This window comes from Rhincodon typus, chromosome 24, assembly GCF_021869965.1.
Source record: "Rhincodon typus isolate 14 chromosome 24, sRhiTyp1.1, whole genome shotgun sequence".
Lineage (NCBI taxonomy): Eukaryota > Metazoa > Chordata > Chondrichthyes > Orectolobiformes > Rhincodontidae > Rhincodon > Rhincodon typus.
The window spans coordinates 14,065,148-14,082,989 of record NC_063355.1 but is presented as its reverse complement, the minus strand read 5'-3'; the positions used below and the strand labels follow the sequence as shown (position 1 = coordinate 14,082,989).

Here is a 17,842-nt window from a genome sequence, read left to right as displayed (position 1 = left end):
GAGGGCATTAGTGCGGGAAATGCAAGAGACACGGTTGAGGGCATTTTCAATCAATGGAGGGGGCAAGTCGCAGTCCTTGAAATAGGATGACATCTGGGATGCCCGTGAATGGAACGCTCCATCTCTGGAGCGGAGGCGGAGGAAGCAAGAGTAAGGAAGATCATTCTTGCACGAGGGCGGGTGAGAGGTGTAGTCACATACCCCTCTCAACTCCACCCGAAGCCCAAGACAAACTTTTCATATCCGACAGGGGTTCACCTGTATATCCTCCAACCTGGTCTTCTGTATCCGTTGCTCCCGATGTGGCCTCCTCTATATTGGTGAGGCCAAACGTAGACTAGATGACAGATTTGCAGAGTACCTGAGCTCCGTAAACTATGATCAACACCACCTTCCAGTTGCTAAACATTAACTCCCCTCCCACTCCCTGGGTAAGATGTGCATCCTGGGCCTCCGTCAGTGCCACAATGATGTCACATACAAACTGGAGGAATACCACCACATAGAATTCACCAGTTTCAAAACCTCCCCGCCCTCGGCCTCATCCCACATCCAACCGTCCCTCTCATCCCCACCACCTGTACCTGACACAACCTGTCCATCTCCTTCCCCACCTATCCACCCCACCCTTCCCACTGACCAATCCCCATTGCCCCTACCTGCACCAACCTATCGCCAGCCCACCTACCTTCCCCCAGCCCCATCCCCTTTCCTTGACGTATTCAGAGCTCCCTTCCCCCTCCCCAATCCTGAAGAAGGGTCTAGGCCTGAAACATAACTCTCCTGCTCCTGATGCTACCTGACTTGCTGTATTCCTCCAGCTGCATGCTCTACTTATGCTCCAATTTTCTATTATTTGCTGGGGGTATGACTTAGCAGAAACTAAATTGGACCAGCCATATAAATCCTGTGTTTAACAACCATGATCAGAAGCTGGAGGTTTTGCAGCAAGTAATTCATCTGACACCCCAAAGCTAAAGTCAGGAATGTGGTGGAACACGTTCCACTTGCCTAGATTAGTACAACAGAAGCAACTTGACATCATGCAGGTGGAGGCAGCAAATTTGAATGGCACACATCCATCACTTTCAACATATACTCTCTCCAACAATCTACAATGGCACAATTTTGTCCCATCTGCAGCACGCACTGCAGCAACATACCCCAAGGTTCTTCCGACACCACTTTTCAAACTCACTCAATCTCTACCATCCGTTATTGACCGGACCAAACCCCCTCAAACTTTACCAAGATACATAGACCCACAACTTTTTCTTATTTTTAAAGGCAAGTGTAAGACAGGTGTTTCAGATGCAATTTGGCTGGTCAAGCTACCAGGCTTGAAGCAAACCACACTTCACTCTTACGCTTTATTCTAATTCTTTCCTTTTGTATTTCAACAACTTAGCTCTATTGGAAAACTTAACAGAATAATAGATTATTTAACTATTAAACAGCAACTATTCTAGCATAGTAATAAGCCCATAAACATGCCCTTGGCAAAGAGAAATTCAGTAAAATAGATGGTCTCACTTGCAATACTCCAGTCCAGGAGGAAAGAACATCAAGAGGACACAGAGACTACACTCCAGCCGAGATTTGCTGTAGTAGAGAAATGTATAGCAGCTTCCAAACCCCAATAGCTACTAAAAGTTAAACTAAAATCCTCGTTTTGTGGGAACTTGATGCTGCTTCTATTGTTTGAACTTTTTTTTTTAAAAAAACCAAGGCCTCAGTAGCTGTTTACTTTATTGGCTGGGAACAGACTGCACCTGTCTCAATCTCCGTTCATTAAAAGTAAAACCAGGACAAAATACATCTCTTAAAGCTATAGTATCATCACACACTTAAAAAGGACACGAGGACCAGATGCTTGTAAAACTACCATCAGCTCCCCTCCAAGTCACACACCATTAGGACTTTGAACTAAATCACCATTCCTGGTAAAAATCCTGTAACTCCCTTCCTGGAGTGTTCACAGACAATACGGACTGTAGTGATTTAAGGCAGTAGCTCACCATCACCTTCTCAGGAGCAATTAGAAATGGACAATAAGTACTGGCCTATGCAACAAAGCCAACATCACGTGACCAAGTATAAAAACAAAGTTCACAGATCCTGAAGGTAGCAAGTCGAGATAATTAACATGGTATATGGCACACATTGTAGAGTCCCTGCAGTTTGGAAGTAGGCCATTCAGCCCACACCGACCGTCTGAAGAGCACCCCACCCAGACTCAAACCCCCACCCTATTCCCTGCATTTCCCCTGGATAATCCACCTAGTCTGCACATCCTTGTATACTATGGGCAATTTAGTTTCGCCAATCTGCCTAACCTGTACATCTTTGGACTGCGGGAGGACCCAGAGGAAACCCATGCCGATATGGAGACAACATACCAACTCCACAGACGGTTACCCGAGGCTGGAATCGAACCTGGGTCCCTGACACTGAGGCAGCAGTGCTAACCACTCAGCCATCTTGCCACCAACTTACACCATGCTTACTTTTATTATCTTAAGTGCAGAATACAAGCAGTACCTGACTTATCAGCGTCTGACTTATGAACACGTTCCCATACGGGATTTAATAAAATTAAAGATCTGATGTGCAAACATTTCCTTGTACTTATAAAACAACTATTTTAAAACAACTATTTTATCTTGTCCTGTCTTCTTACTTGTGCACAAATTGACTTGCAAACTCACTCAAGAACAGAATCCGTTTGTAATTGAGAGATTGCCTGTACAAGTAGTGGGGGGGCAGGGGATGGAAAAATGCGAGCTCAACAACAGCTAGAGTACTGTGCATAATTCTGGTCACCCCTTTACAAGAAAAATATCTTACTGGAACGGAGAGAAAGTTCACAAGAATGGTGCCAGGAGTGGAGAATTTTAGACAAGAAGAAACCTGGGGTTCTCAGAGGTGGCAGGATTTGATTAAGCTGTGGAAAATTATGTGGGGTTGAGAAAAGTGGATATCAAGATGTCAATAATCAGAGCACACAAATTTTAAAGTGACACAAGGATTAGAGAGCCGTTAGGGAGAATTTTCTCCCAAAACATTATGATGTTCACTGTCTGAGAAGGGCGTCGGGGATAGAAACCCTAAAGGTTTTGAAATAAAAGATCTCAGACGGCTAAACCTTACAGGGCTACTGACCGAGGGCTGGAAAGTGGAATTAAATGAGAAAGCTCTTTTCAGCAGACACAGATCTATTGGGCTGACTGGTCTCCTTCCAAACAACATTTGTGTTTCTATGTTAACTCAGACTTTGAACAGTTGTCAAAGTGAGGATAGTTTAAAATCTGTTAGCTGACCTTTAAGGAACTAGTTTAATTAAATAGTGATAACCTAATTGTAGTGTAAAAACATATCCTTCACAAATGCATAAGCTGATCTAGTCTTTAAAACAACTAATCACATCAAATGATCTGAAACCTTCCTTCCATTAACATTCACAGCATGCCACCATTATGCAGAAAAGGAGAAAACTTAAAATTAGGTATTTTAAAAGTTGAAAAAGTTAGACATTTATCTTAGATAGTGTAAAAGGGACTTCAATCATTTCTACTATTTTATGAAATACAATAATCAAAACAAACTATATGGTTCAGAATTCGAGAGGTTACTCAGCACTGATCTGTTCACGTGGTCACACCTCAATATACAATCTTTGTTCAGCAGTTCACAAGGAACTGTCATTGCAATTTATTTTGAAACCCTAAATTTCCCAAGACTGAAAGTACTTAAGCACAAGTACAAATGCATTGTATCTTATTCAAAAGAACTTTTCCATTCTGCTTTCCTTGTGCTAAAATAAGGTCAAGTGCTTGTAAACTATTAAAAGACAACATTCAAGGTTAAACATTGGGAGATTGCTAGTTTAAAAACTGATCATAAATTGACACAGAAGGTTGATCAAGTCAAACTGTACAATGATCTCATTAAGTATTACAAGAAATGAATGGGTGATACTGCAGCCAAGAATAGAATACTTTAGCCTTTAATGCTATTAAAGTATGGAGAGATTACACGAATTTCAAAAAAGATATAGCGTCAGCCAAAGTGCACCATAAATCTGAGAAATGTACTGATTGCACTGGGATATAAAAGCACTGAAAATCCAATTTTTTGACAGCAGTGCCATGTACTTTCCATTTTTTATACAAAAAGAAATAGTGTATAATTTAGGACTAGACAATTACTTTGGGATAGAAAAGAATCAATTTCATTTAGCTCACATACTTAAAAAAAAAGGGGTGTTCTCAATTTTTCAAATAATCAGCTACAAATTCTTAACTTATTTTTAATCCTGAATCCAAAGGGCATCTACAGTATTCCCAACATATTTTGTCTTAGACTTATAAGCCTTTAAATAGTCCAGTTGATTAAACAGCAATAACTGCTACTACGCTTAGTTTATCTTGGAAAGCAAACATTATTGCATTGTATTTAAAATATAAATGCACACAAAGTAGTAATCACTCACTACATTGTACACTGGCCCACATAATTAATAGGTCAAAGGAAGAACCTAACTTTGTTTTTAAATGACTTAAAAACATTGATTACACAGGTCCTAAACATAGTGAAACTATCCTAACGGACTCAAATAAATTGTTAACAACTTAATACAGAAATATCAAAGTCAATATTTAAAGAAGTTTGACAGAACACTGACATGGCCCATGTACCACAACCGGTAAATCATCCACAAGCAGTGTACAATTGAAGTTTAAATTCTTTAAGCCAAAATTAATTTAATACATTTTTTAATTGAAGTAATTGAAACCAAAAAATTGAGAATTAAACATTTGATGAGAATGGTAGAAAGTATTTAAGTTCTTACCCGCAAAAGCTCTAATGATGTTGGTCGATCTTGTGGAATCTTCTGCAGGCAGTAATCCACAAAATTTCTAAAATATTGAGACCTACCAAATAAAAATCCAAAGATAGAAGCATTAACAGGCATTTTCTGCAATTTTTTTCTGAAATCTTTAAATAGACTACTGCTTTCTGGGATTCATTCAACAGCACAGATTTATACTGATATCAATTCAAAAATCACAAAATAACTATCATTTTTAATTTCTTTATCATGTAAGACATCAATTGAGATTAAAATTCTAAAAATCTGAAGTGATAATTACAGACAAACGAAAATGATTTTGTAGCAGACACTGTCATAAAGATCGGAGTTCATCACACAACTTACTTTAAAAATCGTGAAATTCAATCTAAATATCAATTTCAAACATTTAAATATTTAAGTGTCACGTTAATTGCTGGTTTTATGAAAAATAGGCGACTTGCTAATTCCATCCAAAATCAATAAAAACTTACCACTCATTTGATTGAAGTGTTGGAGATTCGTTCTGGGCAATGTGATATAAGGCACTCATTGCGTTCATGTTGAACAAAGGTGGCTTGCGTTCAGCTATGAAAAAGACACTTGTAAGTGCATGTTCAGAAGTTGCTCTCTATCTACAGCAGCCAGTAATAAACCCATATGGATAAGAACTGTTGTCATAGAGAGTAATCCTATTCTAAGATCACCTGTTCAACCTAGTAAAGATCTGTTCAATGGTAAACATATAAGGGGAAAAGGCATATACTAATTTTAAAACATCGGTATCAAATTAAGTCACCAATTCTCTTCTTTAAACACTGCTAAATTTTATTTCAATGCATTGTGCAATTTAGCTACTGAAAGGGAAGAGGAAATGGCAAAATGCACTTTTTAAAATTTAGAACAGATTGTAAAACGACATCTTATGTCCCAAATCTGAGTTCAACTTCATTTTAATAAAATGAACAGCTTGAGAAATTGCTGAAGGCAAATCAGAGGTTGCGGCACACTGGCAAAAGGAGATAGAGGACAATTCCACTGAAATATTTGGGTAAAAAGTTGGTAACATCTGTCCAATGAAGTGCTTTCAGTTGTCGTTTCTGAAACAAGTAGTACTTTCCTTATCCAGAGTAGGTACATAAGAGACAGTAAGGATTGCAGATGCAAGTTAGAGTCAATAAATGTGGAACTGAAAAAGCACAGCAGGTCAGGCAGCATCCAAGGAGCAGGGAAAGAAAATTTTGTTCCTCTTACATGCACTAAAAAGTAGATCGCCTGCAACGTGGAGGAAGTCACATTTTAAATATTGGCCATTTCTACACAAAACTGCAATGGTTCAAGGTAACTGTCTCCTGCTAATTTCTCATGGAAAACTTCCTCCGTTACCACTTCTTGCAACCTCTATCTCCAACTGGTCTGATTGCTTGCAAGATACTCTGTATTGGATAAGCAGAAACTTCTTTGAATGAAGTACAGAGAAGACAGAAGGCACACGCTGGCCCCAACAAACCCAATTCCGAGCAATTAAAACCATTCAGCTCACTTATAAGTCAGAGGTTAAACCAGATAATTTGCAACAGTGTTGAGTATCCAACCACATACATTTCCTAAACAAAACCCTTCTACTTTCACAACACTGCCCAATTCAGCCCACCTCAAATCATCTGCTGCTGCAAAATTCATCCGTGACCTTGTCATTGCCTCCTCTCCCTTAAGCGTAACTCTTTAAATATTATTATGACAGATTGACCAATGTGACTTGCTGTCAAATTTTGTTTGATAATGCTACTGTTTAGGACCCTTACTTTTTATTAATTAGAAAGGTCACAGCCAAACAGCCCTGTCAGATGGCCATATTCTTTTCTTTCACATAATTCTGCACACAAACTTACTGTTGCCGAAACATTCTACTTGGGTTTCCTTTCAGAAATCTCCTCTGAATTTAAGCAACACTATAGCCCAAGTAGAATTCATAAAATCTGAGTAATCCACGGAAGACTTGCACAAAATATCAAATTGCACTATACTCTCTAAATAGGACATCCACACCTCAGCTGTATTACAAGCAGACAAAATCACCCAAAAAAATTTGCCACGCTGAAATATCATTACCTCTAGCAAAAGACTAGTGCCTGGTTAGGAGCAATATTAAAAAAAAAGGTCAGACAAATGCACAAGTCTCTCCCTGTCAATTGCTATGTCTTTTGCTACACATCCTTTAGGCTGGCACATAACTGGATTCTTTATAGCTCCAGGCTAAAGCTTCAGAGAAATTCTGAGGTGCTTTGGCTCATAGATATGCAGAGGCCAGCCAGTATGTGGAAACACCCAAGTGATCAAGAACCAAGCTGCAAACCATAGACAACTTGCCCACTGCCTTGTAGGTACAACTTTAAAGCTATGGGAGAAAGCCCTGGCTAAAACAAAAATCAAGTGGACCATAAACGACTAATGTCTTGACAGTTCATCTTTCCAGACACTCCTGCAGCCAAGTTGGTAGCAAATGCAATGCACAAGGGGAGGTTGAGTGGGGTACTATAATACTGTAATTAAGATGCTGAAGGTCTTGATTAATTTTTCCCAGGTGTGCACCTCAAAATGGACATTCCGGTTGTTTTGCTGCAGAGAGTTAACACAATCTAATTGACAACAGGAACAAACAATAAGTCTGACTTGACTGACTTTGAAAACAGGTGCTCTGGGCTGTCTCAAATTGACAGCCCAAATTCATCAGGTGCTGGCACGCCAGAATACTGGTTTCAGTTTGAACTGGGACTTCAGTCTCTGCTCAACCAATAGACAGAAGTTATCTTATCTAGCAAACAAAAAGATTCCAGCTCTTCAAAAGGGCAAGCTGGAACATGTGCAGTAACAGGACATCGAGCTGGTCTCGAAAGCTCATAGGACAGCAATGATTGACACGGTCCTTAAGGATTGAGCTTTGACACTGCTCTCCCACGAGAGATGGTGCTCAGTGAACGAGAAAAAAAATTCCCATTCATCTTGCAGGGGCTGAATTTAAAAGGACATGTGCAAAGAAGTTCAGAACATGTTGCCTCTGTCGCATCTAAACTTGAACAGGAGTAGAAGATAGCCATTACTATCTATGCTGCAATACTGTGCTCTGCTGTACAGCACAAAACACCAGTTCTACAAAGGAGCTTGATAGCACTTGCAGAATTCAAGACAAAAAACTTTGACCTACTTGGAAACCCAGAAGTGGGTGTGGACCAAGAGATATGGCCCCTTGACTCAGACAGCACAGCACAGGAAGATAAAAAGAACAAGGACAGAGGTTGCTTAAGCTTTGCTGCTACCATGAGCTGGGTGTAACTAATGCTTTTTACCCCAGAATAAGCCATGCCATCATGTATTCTAGAAAGATCCGAGGTCAGGACATTGGCACCAGCCAACTTTGCTCACCAGATGTAACTTGCATCGTGAACACATAGATACACACTGACTGCAACAATGAACCACACTCTGGTGTGTACCAGGTCAGGACACTTCCATTGAAGCTTTTCCAATCAAAATTAAGGCTGTCCATATATCAACATCTGGCACACTGTCTACCAGCTAAGATACTGCTGTTTCTCAACTCCATCATGCTTTCCCACAGATTGCAGAACAGCGATAGAACAAGACATTCTCACTTTATGGGATTAATTTAGGATGAATAATCTCCTGCCACTTGGAACTGGGTCCGACTGGTCATGTAATAAATCATGGGGTTGAAATTTGCCCAAGACACTTATTTTCAAGGTTGTTGCACAAGCATAATTGACAGCAGGCCTCCATCAAATTATCTGTTAAATTGGTCCATTTCTCATAAGTAATCTTCACAGCAAACTTGTGTAACTTTGGACTGAGTTATCAGGGCATTACCAGAAACATTGTGCTGCTTTTACACGGGTCGATCTACAATCATCTTGATTATTTATCACTGGTGTATGGGGGAAAACAAACATGTAGAGAATAGGATGTATCTCTATCTTGTTTTCAACGATATCGCAGAAGCATTCAACTTAGTCAGCACAGCAGACCTCCTAGTTTTGAGAAAATTGATTGGGCACAAAACTACTGGGTCTCTTTGGCTCATTGCACAAGATGTACTTGCTGCAATGTTAAGTTTGTGGCATTACTTCCAACAGTTTCGAGATGCAGAATGGAGTGAAAAAAAGCTATGACAACAGGAATCATTAATGAAAACGAACCTACAGTAAAGCTCGATAACCAGATGGCAGAAACTCTCATTGATCTGTTCAACCAAACAGGAAAAGTACAACATATGAAACTCATCAGTAATAGATATACTACACTTCTTCATTTTATGCTGACAATATAGAGGAACACCAACAAATGGATAGAGACCGCCATGCCTACCAAATGTTAGGTTGAACAGGAGTAGAAAGGAACAAACATCTCAGTCCGGGGCATTGGTATGGAATGGCCAATCAGCATTGATAACAGTACTGACGGTGTCGATGGCTTTACATCCTAGCTCCACAATTATCAGTCACTGGAGGCTGAAAGTAACACATTTCTTCCAAAATCTGTAGCTATTACATCCAAGCTAAGGAAAAAACATGTGGAACAGGAATCAAACCAAACTGAGTCTATGAAGTCTGCGTGCTCAGTGTACTTCCCTACAACCCCAGTGAGACATGGACAACATATTCTAGGTAGGAGAAAAGGCTGACGACATGCACAAAGTTCAGCACCATTCGCAACTCCAGATAATGAAGCAATCCATTTTCGTACAAAAGCAAGTGCTGGATAACATCCAGACATTTTCAGCAGCATCTTCAAAAGCCAGGACTTCTACCATCTAGGACAATAGAAGCAGGTATACAAGTATCCCTGCAAGCAACACACCATTCTGACTTAGAACAAAATCGCTGTTCCTTCACTGTCACTAGGTCAAAATCCTGGTAGTCACTCAACAGTAACATGTGCACAAACACGAAATGGACTGCAATAGCTCGAGAAGGTATTTCACAACCACCTTCTCAAGGACAACTAGGGACAGACAATCAACCAGGTCAAGCCAGCAAAGACACATTCCGTAAACAAATAAAACAAGCCAGCAACTTTGGCACATTCTCAGCCCAGTCATAATCTGCATCAAGTGTGATAGACTTCCACCTCCTGCAGCATGTGCAGCAGCTCCTGACTTGCCAGAGCAAATCATACACTGATGTTTAGCAAAGATAAGCATCAAGGTCTAAACTATTGTTTCAAGAAAAAAAGCTGAGTTGGTCGAACAGGAATCAGAAGATAGGGACCGTTCGGAGTCAAGGTTTGGAAGTGGTGTGCCCCAGAGGATTTGGGCTTGAAACCTCCAGATAAAACAAAAAAAAGTAGGGGCTTGGCAAACACTGGCAAAATTGTCAAAGATCTTGGATAAGCACAGGTTATGAACAGGTAATGCACATAAGCGTCAAACAGTACATTAAGGGGAAACAGAACAAATTGAAACAGATGTTGAAAAGGTGTCAAATAATGGAAATGAATCTAGTTCAAAAACAGTGTTTCCTCCAAGTGCAAATGTTGGCAATTTAATACCGTAAAGAAATGCAACAGTATTTTAGAAACAGACTAAGACATTTCAAAGGTAGAGTTAAAAGAACTGCAACAGTTCTGAGTTTCCTATTATAAAAAGGGAACTAAAGCAAAGAACATTCAGTATTGGTTCAACCGTGGCGGATTTTGAAGTGAAGGATTTTGATTTAATGAAACAATAAAAAGGCCAGATTCCCCAGTTGAAAAGCCACGACAAAAAAAAGTAATGCCCACTTAGATCAAGATTATGAGTTTTTGATTTTTGGACCATGAAATACTTTGAAAGAGCAGTTGAGGCTTTTTCCTTCTTTTAAAAACAGATAATTATAAAATAACTGAACCACCAGAATGTTGGAGATGATAAAACTACGTAGCTCCAGCTCTGGCAATATTAAGTCTTATGATCACAAGAAACCAGCAGGGAGAATTTAGTAATGATTGAATATTAACTGACAGTATCAGCACCTTTTCAATTCATTTATGATTCAATTAATACTCAGGAGTTTCAATTCATCAATTTGCTCCTTAGAGACGCAATTCACAAACACATGCTAGGTGGCTCAGAATAAACACAGAATTTATTCCTGTAGAAATGTGAAGATGAGGCCATCAAACAGTTTGCAGCACAGAATATACAACAGGCAGGAGAGATACAATTATTGAGGAACATTATCAAAGGATGCCGAACAATTTGATTTACTTATTCGATTCTCATGTTTGAAAGAGACTGTTGAAATTGTTGAAAATTCTTCACTCATTTTAAAAAAGCACGGCCTGCCAATACAAATTGAAAATGATTTGATAGGCATTTCATGAAAAGTATTTGCAAATTATTGCAGTAAAATACAAACCAAGTTCAATGGATGTTATCCCAAGAGACCACACATCTACTTTTCCATCATATTGTCCCTCGTCCATCGCAAGGATCACTTCTGGGGCCATCCTGTTAAGTAGATACAATTAGCTGTTTTGAAGTAAAATTCTATATTATTCAAATACATTAACTGGTACAAATAACAAAGCCTCAGAACAAAACCTTGACTAAAGGAATACCATATCATTTCACAAATTCATGAGTTGAGACAGACAGACAGTTAGGTTACCAAAAAACTCCCAGCATGATAAGTTAATCTCAATTGCTCTGATTAACTTTTGTTGATAAAGGTGGTAAAAACAGCCAGAAAAGTACATCACGATTGCACCTTTCAATTGTACTATATACTACTCTCACTTTATTAAAAAGCCATCAATTCAAAGCATTTTGTGATTTGATCTCGGGCCTTCCCGCACTGCAGGTTTTGGCCTTTATGAGTGCCAGGGTGTCCAATTTATAATTAACTCTATTGAAGACCAGTAGCGATGTTTTGCTAGAATTATAGTACAATGATGTGTACTATGACTGGGCCAAAGAACTAAAGCACTGTTGACACTTCTCTTAGAGGAGACAGATGGAGTACTTTTTGTATTCAACTTACCAGTAAGGCGTCCCAACAAATGAGTTGGCAGGGCATACTATAGAGGCAGATCCAAAATCAGCCAGTTTAACTTGTCCTGGTTCGGTTAGTAAAATATTTCCTGCCTTTATGTCTCTGCAAAAAAAAAAAAAAAAGATTTCACCAATTTGATCCAAGTTTAATTTTTAGATTTGCATCAACCTAGGTTAGAATCAGAAAATCCTGGCGTTAGTTTTAAGGCCCACTCCTTAGGCTTCAGCATATAATGAAGACTGATGTTTAGTTCAGTGTTAAAAAAGGAATGCTGTCACAGATCTCAAACAAAAACAAATTTCTGATGGGTCACTGGACTCAAAACATTAACTCTGCTTCCTCTCCACAGATGCTGCTGGGCCTGCTCAGATTCTCCAGCAATTTGTTTTTGTTTCAGATGAAAGCTAGTTTTTTGCATTCATTCATGGGATGTGGGCTTCACTGGCTGACATTTATTGCACATCCCTCAGTGCTCCTGAGAAGGCGATGAGCTGCCTTCTTGACCACTGTAGTCCATTTGGTTGTAGATACATTAACAGTGAAGCAAAGGCACTATCTTTCCAAGGTAGCAGCAGTTTGGATGGAAACCTGCAGGCGATGGTGTTCCCTTTACCTTGGTCCTTCTGGAGAGTAGTGATAATCAGTTTGGAAGGTGCTGTCCAATTAGCCTTGGTGAATTCACGTAGTGCACCTTGTAGATTGTACACCTACCGCTACTGTGTATTGGTGGTCAAGGGAGTGAATACTGAAGAATGTGTTGTATTTATATGACTGGTCCACTTCTGTTTCTGGTTGATGGCATCTAGGATGTTGATAATGACGGAATCAAAGATAAAGGTCATTGATTGTCAAGGAGTGATAACTCTGTTGTCATTCGGCATTGTCTTGCACTGTTGCAAGAATGTTACTTTGCCAGTTTGAGCCTAAATGTCATCCAGGTCTTGATGCATTTGAAGATGGACTGCTTCAGTATCTCAAATTGAGAATGGTACAAAGAGTGTACATCCTCACTTCTGACCTTATAATGGAGAAGAGGTCGTTAATGAAGCAGCTGAAAACGGCTGGGCCTAGGACACTAGCCTAAAAGACTTCTGCAATTGGCTTGCTGGGACTCCTTGTCAAGATAGAAGGGGAGGGTGTCTGTCAGCAATTCAGTTTGGCTGTAATGTGGTCAAGAGCCAAGTGGGCCCTGCAGAACCCAAAAGTAATCGTAGTTGATCTGGTTATTATTAAGTAAGCGCTGCTTGGTAGCAGTGCTGTTGACCCGTACGAATACTTTGCTGATGATCAAAGGTAAACTGATGAGGAGGTAACTACAGATTGGATTTGTCCTGCTTTGTGCACATAAGACATAGCTGACAATTTCTCACATCTTCAGGTAGATGCTGGTTTTGTAGCTGTACCAAAACAGCTTAGCTAGGGGTGCAGCCGGCTCTGCAGCACAAATCTTCAGTACTATTGTTGGAATGCTGTCAGGCCCAGAGATTTTGCAGCATCCAATGACTTAAGTCGTTTCTTGATATCGTACGGAATGAAACAAATTTGCTGAAAACTGGCAGTGATGCTGGGGACCTCTAGAAGAGTATAGAATGTATAATTATACTACAAGATTTCATTCAACGATGTTCATGTTACTGAAAAGTATGGGATTTCAAAACAATCTAAGATTATTACAGGTTCCCCTGATGACCAGCATAACAGACACCTAAGACCATTATCCAGTTTCATTGAGTTCTGCAACTCATCCAAAGCTGCAGTGCCCATATTGACTTGTACTGTCTCCCACTCCAGAAAGTGGACCACTTTTAAATGCTTCTTAATGCACAAATCCCACCATAGCTCAAAATCCATTAACCTTACAATTCCATGCTCAGCATTCCTCTATTTCTGGCATTACGCAGACGCAATTTTTGTCCCTCCATTGATACACTGAACAAAGAGCAGCACGTTATTCAGCCCCTTAGCTGTGATGTGATTGTAACCTCAAAATCTGCATGCTCACCTATCCCTAATAACCTTTTGCCCCCTTGCTCAACTAGAATCTAATCAACCTCACATCTTGTCAGTAGTCTGTTCCTGGAAAATGCTGCAAAAGCAGAGCTCCAAAGACTCATGTCTATGCAAGCCTCAAACTTCTTCCTTTTGGGTGCTCCTTAAAACCTAACTGCTCACTGTCCTAATTCATTACCAAAGTAAGTGATAAGCTTTGCCTAACATTGCAATGCTTAAGAAAAAAAAAAGTGTTTAAACAAAAATTAGCTGAATTCTAAATTCCTGCCAAATAAAACACAAGTGAGCAAATAAAAACATGCAAAATTATATATCACTATGCTGCCTTCATCCAAAAAGGGACAAATTGCATGGTTTTGGGAATCACGTGTAAACTCAAGTCATTGTTTGGGCAACCCCAACTTTTAAAGCAAATGGTTTTAAATTGCTGAAAAGGAAACACAGGTTAAGAATTTAACAACTCTTCAAACTATAATTCACAACTTTGGTTTCATCTTTTATAAAAAGAGTATAAATCGATCAGGATTGCCTACGAAATTAATGCCTTTGTTCCTTTTATCACAAATGCAACAGAAGGTAAAAGACATATCACGTCCTGCATTGCAATAAAACTCAGTTGAATTAATTTTAGGAATAGAATCCTAATCAGTCTGCAACCTTCACTTTACTCCCTCTGTGGCAACCGCAACCTTCCGCCGATGAGGCCAAAACTGTACATAGTGTTTCATTAAGATGGTGGCAGAGTAGGGTTCCTGTGCTCGGGTTCATCTGCCCAGAATGCTTCTTTCTTTCCCCCCCCTCTTTTTACTTACTTCGTCCTGAACTGGGACAACATCTGCCGGCGGACCCAGTGCAGACCTCGCAGTGGTGGCAAGTGAGCTCCTGCTTCTTTCTCCCCCCGGGGCAAGCACAGGACCTGGCATTAGAATCGGTGGTTGCTGTATCGGTGGAGGCGATGTCAGTGAAGTAGGCAGAGTGGCAAAAGATGGCACCTGAGGATTGGCAAGTTCGTCGTTGCACTGGTGGCAAATCAGTGGTGGAAAGGCATCATAGCAACATTGAGGTGAGCCCAGCGGTAGGAGATGCGACTGACATTGGTGGGTCCAGCACAGGCAGAGAATTGACCCAGTGGCAAAAGACGGTGTCTGAAGAGTGACGACTTCAATGTTGGTTGGGCCCAGCGTAGACGGTGGTGAGGCGGTGGAGGGGGGATAGCGGCGCAGGTTTTGATGATGATTTGGCTCGAAACTGATGGACTCTAAGCTATTTTTTTCTCCTTCTTAAAACTCTTCAAATGGTGCCGCATTGTGGCGACAGTGGCAAAGCTTTTCTCTGTATTTTACAGTAAAATACACAAGAAAATATTCCAGATGTGGCCCCACCGAGGCCCTGTACAATTGCAGCAAAACTTCCAGGCTCCTGTATTTGAATTCTCCCATTATGAACAAACATATCATTTGTCTTCTTTACTGCCTATTGCAGCTGTATGCTTTAGCAATGGGTATACGAGGTCACCTAGGTCTCATCGCATAATGACCCCTCTCAATTTATAGCTACTGAGATAGTAATCTGCCTTCCTGTTTCTGCTAACAAAGTAGCATCTACTTAAGAAGCAAAATACAGCTCACGGTAAAAATCAGAAACAAACAGAACAGACAGTTAACATGGAGTCTAGTATGACTCTTCAAATTCCTGAGGTTCATAAGAGTCACACCAGACTCCAAACGTGAGCTGTTTCTCAGTCCACAGATGCTGCCATTCTGGCTGAGCTTCTCAGGGTTCCGTATTTGTTGCATTTCACATCTGTGTGGAATTACAAGGTACATCCTGAAATAAGACTTCCTTAAAGTTAACCATTCTTTCATGTGTCACCTGCAAATTGATATGTATAGACCATAATCTCAAGAATGACTTCAGACACCAGTAACACCTGAAGTCTGAAAATTTTTTTTTTTTTTTTTTTTAAATATCTTTACCTATCCTTGAAGCGACTTATCCACGCTGTAAAATTTTCTTCAATACAACATGCTTTAATTTGAATCAAATTGTCTATGCAGCATTGATACAAATTCAGGTTTGTCACTAATAGCTTCCTTGGTTCAACATAAAACTAACCATTTCTCATTCAAATAAGTTGATGTGTTGCTTGTCATTTACTCCAAACATTTCCTTGCACCCACATATCCTGAACTAAAGGCAGCCTCTAATGATTGCTCTTCAATCTTTCCATAGTCAGGCAATAAGGCTAGTTTGGTTTCCAACCAATAACCTCCTTTATTGCACAAAAAGCCAAGCATGCATGGCAATAATTCTTATCAGATTAATTTATTCCCTTCATTACCACAGCACAAGAACATGAAAACAACATACACTCTACACCACGTCATTTTACTTAGTCACAATCTCTTTTCATTTGGCTATAAGAGGCTATGTTTTCTTCGACTTGAGATCCTGCCTACTTCAGTGCTGTACTAGTAAAGTGAAAAGCCCTCCAACGCATTACAAGCAGGTATTGCCAAAATGTTTATTGCTTTTTACAAGACAAATCCACTTTTTTTATTCACTCATGGGATGTGGGAGTTGTGGGCTAGGCCAGCATTTTACTGCCCGTCCTCGTGATCCTCAAATGTGGTAATGAGCTACCTTCTTGAATTGCTGCAGTTTAATTTTGAAACTTCTTGTTAAAAGACCAAAATCCTGCCCTTTTACATTTCGAATACTAATAAACCAGGTATTTTGCCCAAACAGCAATTCATTATATCCAAGGTATGTTACAGCTGCTTCCTGTTTGAGCACAAATTACCAGTGTGTATGATTTCCAGGCTCACTGGACAACCATAAAGGAAAATGTTTATCTTCTCCATTTCTGCAGCACAGAAACAACTATAGCAACACGATCACTGTTCGAAATTAGATACACTAATTCAGCACAGGTGCAGGAATCAAACCAGTCCATACGTCTCAATAATATTATGTTCGGAAGCATAACCAACACGCTTGTCTTATGAAGAAGAGATAGTAGGAACTGCAGATGCTGGAGAATCTACGATAACAAGGTGTAGAGCTGGATGAACACAGCTGGCCAAGGGGCAGGAAGGCTGACGTTTTGGGCCTTAACCCTTCTTCAGAAAATCTGAAGAAAGGTCTAGGCCCGAAACGTCAGCTTTCCTGCTCCTCTGATGCTGCTTGGCCTGCTGTGTTCGTCCAGCTCTACACCTTGTTATGTCTTACGAACAAGTCTGATTTATACTGCAAATCTGAATACAATAAAAAATTGTAATGTATATTAGGGACAGAATTGCAATAGCCATAGTGCCATCAACAATATTTTCTGAAATTCATTCATTTTTGTGCAAATTGAGGTGATTTCTCAAAAGGGGAAATACTTATCTTTTCACATTTGTGAAAGAAGGGTGAATCTAATCTGAAGAATGCTCTCTCCAGTTGTCATGTGACAAGAAACAGGTTCTTGCATTACAAGATAGAATGCAGTCTAATAATTGTAATAAACGCAAAAATACAAGCGAAAATCACATCTGTGCCTATCAATCTCAAAAGGAACACCATTTAAGAATCTGCACTGAAAATAGTGGCCCAGATTATCCAAATGCTAGATAGTCCTTTCTGCAACATTGATAGGGTCACCATAAGCAACTCCTATGGAATTCCCAGTGTCGCAGATTCTGAAGGAATTGCCTAGGAAATTGAAGACTCCACTGGGCGATGGAACCCTCCAAAAGCAGCCATTTCAAATAATTCAGAGGGTTTCAATGCAGTGAAGTAAATAGTTACTCAATAGGTATTTAATATACTAACATTTCTTAACTCCCAAGTAACTATTAAACTGACTGTCCCCTCTCTCAACTTATTAGACAAGGCCTCAACAACAACCCTTCCAGACCCCTTAAATACAAAAACCTCAACCTGACAC

General features: G+C 39.9%; 1 protein-coding gene across 9 annotated transcripts in view; it reads right to left on the bottom strand.

The window, feature by feature from the left end:
• Nucleotides 1-17,842, bottom strand: part of taok3a (TAO kinase 3a) — a 110,866-nt gene that overhangs the window by 42,521 nt on the left and 50,503 nt on the right. For all 9 annotated transcript variants that reach the window (XM_048611643.1, XM_048611649.1, XM_048611644.1 and 6 more), the window contains exons 8-11: nt 11,890-12,003; nt 11,266-11,357; nt 5,347-5,440; nt 4,853-4,934 (exon numbers count right to left, since the gene is read on the bottom strand). In XM_048611643.1, the coding sequence (XP_048467600.1) occupies nt 4,853-4,934; nt 5,347-5,440; nt 11,266-11,357; nt 11,890-12,003 (382 nt within the window). The remainder of the gene's footprint in view (nt 1-4,852; nt 4,935-5,346; nt 5,441-11,265; nt 11,358-11,889; nt 12,004-17,842) is intronic.